The 8,722-nt window shown below is 45.2% G+C and overlaps 1 protein-coding gene across 1 annotated transcript; it reads right to left on the bottom strand.

Annotated features, from left to right (window-relative positions):
• Positions 1-2,425: 2,425 nt before the first annotated feature.
• Positions 2,426-8,143, bottom strand: COPRS (coordinator of PRMT5 and differentiation stimulator). Its single transcript, XM_063112797.1, has 4 exons — positions 7,970-8,143; positions 5,649-5,719; positions 3,377-3,591; positions 2,426-2,847 (listed from the first exon to the last, which is right to left on the bottom strand). Exons 1-4 carry the CDS (start codon positions 8,066-8,068, stop codon positions 2,678-2,680), a joined length of 555 nt encoding a protein of 184 aa, XP_062968867.1. The 5' UTR covers positions 8,069-8,143; the 3' UTR covers positions 2,426-2,677.
• Positions 8,144-8,722: the final 579 nt, after the last annotated feature.

The raw sequence follows: 8,722 nt of genomic DNA, 5'->3' as shown, positions 1-8,722 counted from the left end.
TACTGTGGTCTTATATATTTCTTAAGCCCTTTAGAGCTGTATCTGAAATATTTATAGATGAAATAATAGGATATCTAGGATTTGCTTCAACTAGTGGATGGAGTGAGAGGTGAAACAAGACGACCCTGAGTTGATCATTGACACTGGGTGATAAGTAGGTACATGAAAGTTCATGGTAACATTTCTTCTTATTGTATATGTTTGAAATTTTTCATAATACAAAATTAAAACGAAGAAAAAATCCTAATCTGATTTAACACAAAGATTTTTTTTTTTTTTTTTTGGTAACTGGTAACACAAAGACTTTTTAAAGGTTCTTCAAACACCTCGTTCTTTTCTCATCACCAGCCTGGGATGTTATCAGTCAACCCTAAGTACAGTCAAGGAAAATACTGCACCATAACTGAAGATAATTGAATTTATATCAATATTTACTGGCATGAAGAGGGAGGCAGAACCATAAACCAACAATCGCAGTAGAATAAGACAAGTGTTGTGATGTCTGTCAAAAAGGACAGGGAAGACTAGACAGAAGACACAACTCTGCTTTAGAATAACATCTTGTCTTTATTTTAAATACCCTAATTGTTAAATCTATATTAAAGTAACCAAAAATAAAACAGAATTGCCTACCTTTCCATCATCCAATCAAATTGTTTCCATTTGTCCATATTACCTTCTAAATCTTTATCACTTACATATGCAATTTTTTCACACTATATATGCAATATCATCAGAGTAGTTTTATAGTCTTTTTCACTTATTAGATCATTAGTATTTTTCCATTTCACTACTTTTCTTTCTTACTCCCACCTCACCCCCATAAGATAACCTACATCTTACTCTATGCTTGAATCAGAGGGGGCACTAGAACAATACTGAAATCAGAACAATTGACTAGCCTCTGCTCCCCTTTGCTTGTTCTCCTGAAATACCCAGCTTTCAAACATAAAAACCACTCTAATGTCTTTAAGAGAATATTATTTTCTACCTCCTTGCTCCGGTAGACCCAATTTCCCTCCTACCCATTTTGCCAGAAATAACCAGGAGAAGGAACCACAGAGATTAACTTCTAAAAAGCATGAGTCCTAGATTCATAACTATTCCATGGATCACAGCAACAGAAACTTGTGAATTTTCTTTGCTCAGCTACTCATGCACATATGCTTTTCATACTATTTTTTTCTTCCCTCTCTCCCACCTCCCCCCGCTTTTATGTAATCTCCCCACCTCATGACTTTTGCTTTTACTCATAGTTTCAGCTGTCTCCTAACTCCAGCTTACACATGAGCCAACATTATTTTTCAATACCATTTCAGCAATTCTATCATCTTCCTTAAGCTCCCAATTATTTCTTGGCTCAGTCTTTCAACTTTAGGCTGGCTGGTTAGCTCATTTTGTTAGAGTGCGGCCTTGTAACACCAAGGTCAAAGGTTCGGATCCCCTTACCAGCCAGCTGCCAAAGAGTTCGGTTTCTCAAGTTTACCTTTTCATGCCAGACATACTCATGGTCTCATCAGCTATGACCTTGGAAGGTGGAGGAAAGAAAGAGGGGCGTGGTGATGTGGTCTACAACTGCCCCTTTAGCAAGGACAGTGGAAGGGACATTGTTTCTCCTTAGGACAGCCTTAGCCATCAGGTCCCTCATGGCCAAAGCTTTCTCTCACGAGGTTCTGCCTTGTTCACACACCTTGTGGGCCTTTGAAAACTAGTTTAAATGGTTAAATGCTCAATTACCTGCTATGGAGGGTACTCAGATTTCAGATCTGAAATCTTTTCTTGATTCAGCTTTGATAAGGAGGGAGGGCAGTCAAGAAACTATCCCTCACCCTGTCAAAGAGGCAAAGGTAACTTCCTCTGGCCCCCAGACCCCTCTGCTATGCTCTCACACATGCAGGGCCAATGAGGAGAATGGACTTCAGAGTCACATGTGCATTTACGTGCCACTTCTGCCATTCACTCTGTGATCTCGGAGAGGTCAAAACATTTTGAGTTTTGCATTCATCTCTAAAATGAAGTAAATTTTTTTTTTTAAATAGTGACTTCATATAAGTAATTGTCAAGATTAAAAGATTAAATGGAAAATAGAATCTGGTGCCAATTAAGGGTTACACGATTGCTGGTTTAATTAATTTGCCATTTAGTTTTCCAGCCTACAGAAAGTCCTTATTACCTAAGTAACTGTTTGGTTTCCCCATCAACAAGAACAGAAATCAGTCATAAAGTCACCAATGTCTCTTGGATTCCAATCCCTAGTCAACAGTGCCAGATCTACAGAAGCAAAAGCTAAATTTTTTCTTTCACAGAGTAGCTTTAGATCTCCAAGTACTTCAATCTTTAAAATGTAATTTAGAGACTTAAAATGAAGAAGTGAGGTCTTGCTCAGAAGAACCTAATTAAAAGAAAAAAAAGGAGACAAAATACATCGGTTTTTTCCTACTTTTATTTACAAAGAACACGACTCCTCCTGACACAAATACTTGCACATTCCAAGGAGGATCTCATTAAAAATAACAACAAAACTGGACCTTATTAAACACAGTCTGTGTACCCCAGACTCAGGGATCACTGGGAACGTTTTCTCAGACAGGACATCTTACCTCACAGATAGGAAGAGAGACCTCAATGTGGAGGGTCCACCCAGGCCCACCCACCCACCAGGCAGAAAGCTCCACACTCAGTCTTCGGCATCATCAAACTGTCCCGTTTCAAAGACCATCTTGGAATAATAGGGTATCAGTGGAGGTGGGTGGTGCCAACTGGGGTCATAGATCATGTCTCCTTGTGGGGCGCAGCACACCCAAGGTTTGATCTCTTGAGAAATACTCCCCTGGATGTCATCAGCATCTGCAGGCAGTTTTAAAAGACAGATTCAAGGAGGAAGGAAGGTAAAAACAGGTAGCCAAAAGAATATATGTCTAGGGGACAGACACCTGCACTGATCTTGTTTAAAAAGACACATGGATGCGTGCAAGTGCGTGCTTGTGCATAGTTCATTCCTGAAGAACTGCAAATATGTTCATTCTGAACAACCCATAGCTGTGCTTCTCAGACAATGTTCTCAGCAGTGGAGACGAAGCAACTGCATATCAGAGCACTTCTATCTGCAGCTGCTCCATTCACAGCAAAGATTTTTGGAGAGAGTAATATTGTTTCAATGTTAATACAAAGTGATAAATTATGGAGTCAAATAAAATATTTGCATGTATATTTCTTTCCAATATGAAAGAGAAGCTGTCACAGAAATTTCAGATCTGTAACAGATATCAGGCTAGGCTCACAGATGTGGACCCCTCTCCCAAACTACCTGCCTTCAGGGGTCTGGCAGGAGGGTCTGAGAAGCCCTAGCTTAGGAACTCACAAACTCCACACCTACCATATGGATTCCCTTGATGTGCTTTCAACTCCAAGTCCCAGTCCTCATTAAAAAGGTCGCCGGCCTGTTCCTTGGGCAGACAGCGTGTCCCTTCTGACAACTCCCAGGTGTTGGATTCCCCATCAGAATCCTCATCATCCATAGCAAAGCCTTCCTCTTCAAAATGGGTACCCTCACCATGGGTGGGACTATCATTAGAGATGCTCTGTGTTCCACTGGCTAAGATATTGACAAAAAGAAGGTCTTAAAACAATTGTCAAACCAGAGAAGACCTGCTCATGTGCTTGGAAAATTTTTGGCAGTCTCACTAAGAAGACAGTAAAACAAGTTACAGAGTTCTTTAGCCACCTGAGTGCTTTAAGAAAAATATTGTTGTTTATGTTTTTAGAAGTAGGGTTGATGACTTCTTTTCACAGGGAGCCAGGCACAGTTTACATATTCAGGTGGTTTGCATGTCGCTGAGACAAAGGGCCTCTGGCAAATACAGGCTTTTATTGAATATTTGCTCTTCTTATCCCTCCTTTCAGCCTCAAAGAGCATGTGAAAAGGGAGCACAGGGTGGGGGAGAGAGGGGAGCACACAAGCAGAAGAGCAGAACCTGTCTGGTCTCAAGAGGCAACCACCACGGTCCTCCACCTGACATCAGGGGAGGCTAGAAGGTACATTTTCAAAAGGTCTCATTAGTAATGAAAAGTTTGGGGAAGGACAGTAGACGTCCAAACATATATCGCTATGGTGATGCCAGGTCAGAGCTGGGAAAGGAATCAGCCTAAAAACAGCCATGTTATTAACACTGTAATAATAATAACAGCAACTACAAGCAATAAAGTAATAGTTCAGGGGATGGGGTCTGGAGCCAGACTGCCTGGGTTCAAGTCCCAGTTTTGCCAATTACTAAATGTGCGACTGAGCTGAAACTCACTTAACTGGTTTCTCAGTAACTTAAGCATTGAACTGACTATGACCTAGCAATTCCACTCCTAAATATGTACCCAAATGAACTGAAAACAGGTGTTTAAACAAAACAAGGATGTTCATAGCAACAAAAAGGTAGACTCAACCCAAATGTCTATCAATGGATGAACAGACAAACAAAATGTGGTAGATTCATATAATGGAATTACTCAGCCAAAAAAGAAATGAAGTGCTGATACATGCTACAACATGGATGAACCTAAAAGAAGGCAGTCACAAAGACCACATAATGTATGAGTCCATTTATAGGCAACTCACATTTGCCTATCCAGAACCAGTAAATCCATAGAGAGAAAAAGCAGATTAGTGGTTGCCAGGGGCTCGGGGAAGGGGAAACGGAGGGTGACTACTTTAATGGGTACAACTTTTCCTTTTAGGGTGATGAAAATGTTCTGTAACTAGATAGTGGTGCTGGTTGCACAACACTGTCATTGTGCTAAACGCCACTGAATTATATGCATTAAAATGGCTAAGTGGTAAATTTGTTATGTATCTTTTACCACAATTGTTAAAACCTTTTTACTTAACCACTCTGTGTGCCTCGGTTTCCTCATCTGTAAAATGAAGACAGGATTGTTGTGAGTTTATTAAAAAGAAAAAAGAAAAAGAAACACTTAGAACCATACCTGCAGCTTAATGAGTTCTCAAGAAGTGTTAGTTGCTGTGACTACACCTACTATGTACTTGATCTAGACTTGCACTATCCATTAGAACTTTCTGTGATGATGGAAATGTTCTATAATCCATGCTGTCCAACAGGGCAGTGCTAGCCTCATGTGGCCACGGCACATGAAATGTGGCTAATGTAACTAAAAAACTGAATTTCTCATTTTAATTATAATTAATTTAAATTTAAATAGCATCAGTGGCTAGTGGCTATTGTACTGGACAATACAGTTCTAGATCCTCTCATCCAATTCTCAAAACAACCCTATGAGGTAAGTACTAATTAGCCCCATTTTAAAGATGAAAAAAGGCTAAGAGACTTATCAAAAGCCACAAAACTCAAGTCCAGGACTCTCTGACCCAGAGCTGAGACTGAAAACCATTTTGCCTGACTCCTAAGCTTGTACTCTTTTCGCTGTTTCTCTCAGTGGAAAGGGTGGTTTGGACACACTGAATGTCCAGGACTTCCCTTAAAGAAATTCCAATAGGGCTTCCATAGGAGGGCAGTGTTGAAACACTGGACAGAGATGCTAACTTGGCAACAAAGAAGACTGATTAGAAGGTAAACAAGACATAGGGACATCCCTCTCGTCACTCTCTTAGCTGGTCCACCCCAATCTCTGCCATCTACTTGCCTAGTCGATCCGCGGCCTTCTCAGACTCTCTCTCCTGACCAGGATGATCAGCTGTGGCAAAGCCAGCCTGTGGGAAGAAGAAACAATCACCAGGGACTTGGGTACCTGGGGTATGCCCACTATATTCAGCTATCACCTCTCAACTCCAACCTACCCTTCCACACTCCCCTTCATGATGCAGGGCTGGGATTCTGCAACCCCCACTTCTGCTTTCCCCTATTAGTCTTGGCAAGGCAGGAGGGAGACAGGCCTTGCTCCTTCCTATTCTTGTAAGCATCACTCCAGCAACACTTCCTCATCCCCGGCAGCAGAAGTGTGTGATTTCCGATAGCAGCCACTGAATCCAGTTCCCAGTTCTGCCAAACCTTGCAGGGCCAGCCTCCCCACTGGGCCCTCTCTTCAGAGGTCTGGGTCCCAGGCCCTCAGGACCTCTCCTCCAAGTGCAAACATCCCAGCACCAGCTGGGGCAGTGCCCCCTCCTGAGGTTGGAATTTCAGCTCTGCAAAAAACCCTCTCCTCTAAGCTTTTCAATTTTAATCATTCCAACTTCATCCCTTTGTTTCCTCAGCCATAGGGTTGGTAGCTGCTTCCTGCAGTTGCTACCTCTATGTACACTTTTTACCTTATCAGTTACTTAACAACTTTATATCTAGTTAACAATTCTTTCTACCAAATTCTCTATCTCCTCACTGATACATGGGAGGAAGGAAGCTTTAGTTCCTCTACAGTGCTGAACATTAAAGGAATTCTCATCTAACTGGAAGTCTTCCCTCACAGCCAACCAGATGCTTCTCTGCTCCCATGACTCAAAAGTTCCTGAAACCTTATTACTTCCAAGCCCTCTTTCTACTGGAACAAATGTTCATAGCCTGCATGAGAGGCCCTGATTTCAATCCCAGCCCTGCCATTCATTCAGTGTGACTTGGGTTTTCTTCTCTGGACACTGGGTATGACTGTTCTGACCTTGCAGGAGGCCTGTCATGAGATATCATTTATGAAAACACCCAGCATGTAGCAGAAATGTAACACTTCTTGAATTGAAATCCACCTCCTTTTCCCCTACATCTATACTACACTTCGCTCCTGCCCCAATTAGCATTCATTATCTAATCATGCCTGGATTTAATGATTCAATTCCACCTCCTGTGATCAGTGACAACCACTGGTCACCGCTGCCCATGAAGGAGTTGAACCTCTCACCTAAACCACTGCCATGGCCTCCTAACCGCCTCTCCACCCACGCACCCATCCCGCCCAGCCTTTCAGGGTTAATCACCACTCTGCTCAAAACCTTCAACAGCCCTCCACTGCACAAAATTAGCCACGGCATTCACACCTCCCCCTCACTCCTCCCAACGACCTGTTGAGCAGTCTCCCGCATGCTTTCGCACCCAAACTCCAAGCCATTTGCCCTGCACTTTCTCATCTCCACACCTCTGCAGGCACCACCGCCCCTCACCTTGGAGAGCAAGTGCATGTCCCTTCCTGCAGTGCCCTCACAATATCAGTCTCACCCTATTCTGCACTCCAAAGTAATTCATAAGTCTATTGCTACATTTTTCATATCTTACTCTGGTTAAGTACCATCTTTGATGCTTAAATAAGCATTCCATTAATCCATCCAGTTATTATGCGTATCAACTGTGCCAAGCACTATGCTAAGTGGTGGGTAAACAGCCCTACACAGAAGGCTCCTACCCTGGAGGAGCTCACTGGCTAGCAGGGATTGAGTGTAAACAAGGAGAGATGATGACTGCAATAACGGTCTTGGAATAACCAGGAACCGTCCGGCGCACCCATGAAAACAAGTTTCTGGAAACCCTGCATCAGACAGGGCTTTGTGGTTTCAGTAAACAGAAAAGAGGGAGAGCGCATATGACAGCATCTAGTGCTCAGGGCTAGCTGAGCACTCCCAGCAGAGGACAGAGGATCTTAAGGTAAGGTCCTTCTCCCCGCCGCCCTCACCTGGCCCCCGCCCAGGCCCCCAGCAGCGGACCCCAGCTCTCTCTCGGTCATCAGCATCACCTCCAATTTACCAAGTACGCAGAGGCGCCCCTGAGCCGACAGACTTCGTTCCCGACCCGGCGCGCCCACCCCCGCCCTCGGGTTCCCCGCCCAACAGCATGCAGCCCTTCGGCCCGGCCGTTTCCAGCTCGAGCGCGCCCCCAAACGGCGTTCGGCGTTCGCGAGGCGGCCCGAGGCCGGCCCGAGGCGCTTCCCCAGCCCCGCGGCCCCCCTCGGCCCGACCCCGCGAGCCCGCAACTTCTCGGCCCGGGCCGCAGGTGGTGGCTGAGCCCGGCCCCCGCGCGGCGCTCACCTCCGGGCCGGGGGGCGCCTTTGGCAGGCTCGGCAGCGGCGGGCCCCGAGGCGGCTCAGCGCCCCCCAGCGCCTGGGCCCTGGCGGCCTGAGGGTCCATGCCCAGCGGCCCGCTGCTCGGCGACCTGGCTGCTGCTCCGCCACGTGACGCGCCGGCCCGGCTGCCGCCCAGACACACCGCAGGGGGGCCAACCAGGCGGGGCTGCTCCCGGCCGGAGCGGGTGGAACGTCGGGTCACGAGGAAGCCAGGGGCGGGGCGCGCCGCCGCGGCGAAAACGCCCCACCTACCCCGTGCGGAATCTGAAACAATCGCGGGTGCTGGTTTTGGTAGTTCCTACCCGGGTGGATCCTACGGCTGGAAAACGAGCTGGATCTGAAATGCCAAGTGGAATCCCTACCCAACCACACTGGGTGTGCTTCATCTTCAAATCCTCGAATTCCCGTTACAATATTAAATGACCTGAGTCTATAAGGTGGTATATAAAGCCTGACTGTCAAAACTTCTAAAGCAACTGAGGCTCCAACCACATCTTCACTGGTTTCTCTACAATTCAAGCTGGAATTGTACTGTAACTAATCCGTAAATGGATAAGACAACTCAGCAGCCCAATGACTCTCCAGTTAATGAACATCTTTAAAGTTAATTCATTAGAAACCAGGCTAGATGATCAAAACAAACTGTTAGTACAGGCTATGACTCTCAGTCACAGTAACCCTAAATATTCTGTGCTGTGAGAGTAATATTCAGGGCTCC

This window comes from Cynocephalus volans, chromosome 10, assembly GCF_027409185.1.
Source record: "Cynocephalus volans isolate mCynVol1 chromosome 10, mCynVol1.pri, whole genome shotgun sequence".
In the NCBI taxonomy this organism is placed as follows: domain Eukaryota; kingdom Metazoa; phylum Chordata; class Mammalia; order Dermoptera; family Cynocephalidae; genus Cynocephalus; species Cynocephalus volans.
Note: the sequence above shows the minus strand (reverse complement) of the source record. Positions and strands in the feature narration are given on the sequence as shown.

Excerpts from the sequence above, each read along its gene's own strand:
- COPRS (XM_063112797.1), bottom strand. The coding sequence starts at position 8,068 with ATGGACCCTCAGGCCGCCAGGGCCCAGGCGCTGGGGGGCGCTGAGCCG. Across the intron at positions 3,592-5,648 it reads GCCGCGGATCGACTAGGCAA|TGGAACACAGAGCATCTCTA; the intron begins GTAGATGGCAGA and ends TATCTTAGCCAG. Across the intron at positions 2,848-3,376 it reads ACATCAAGGGAATCCATATG|ATGCTGATGACATCCAGGGG; the intron begins GTAGGTGTGGAG and ends AACTGCCTGCAG.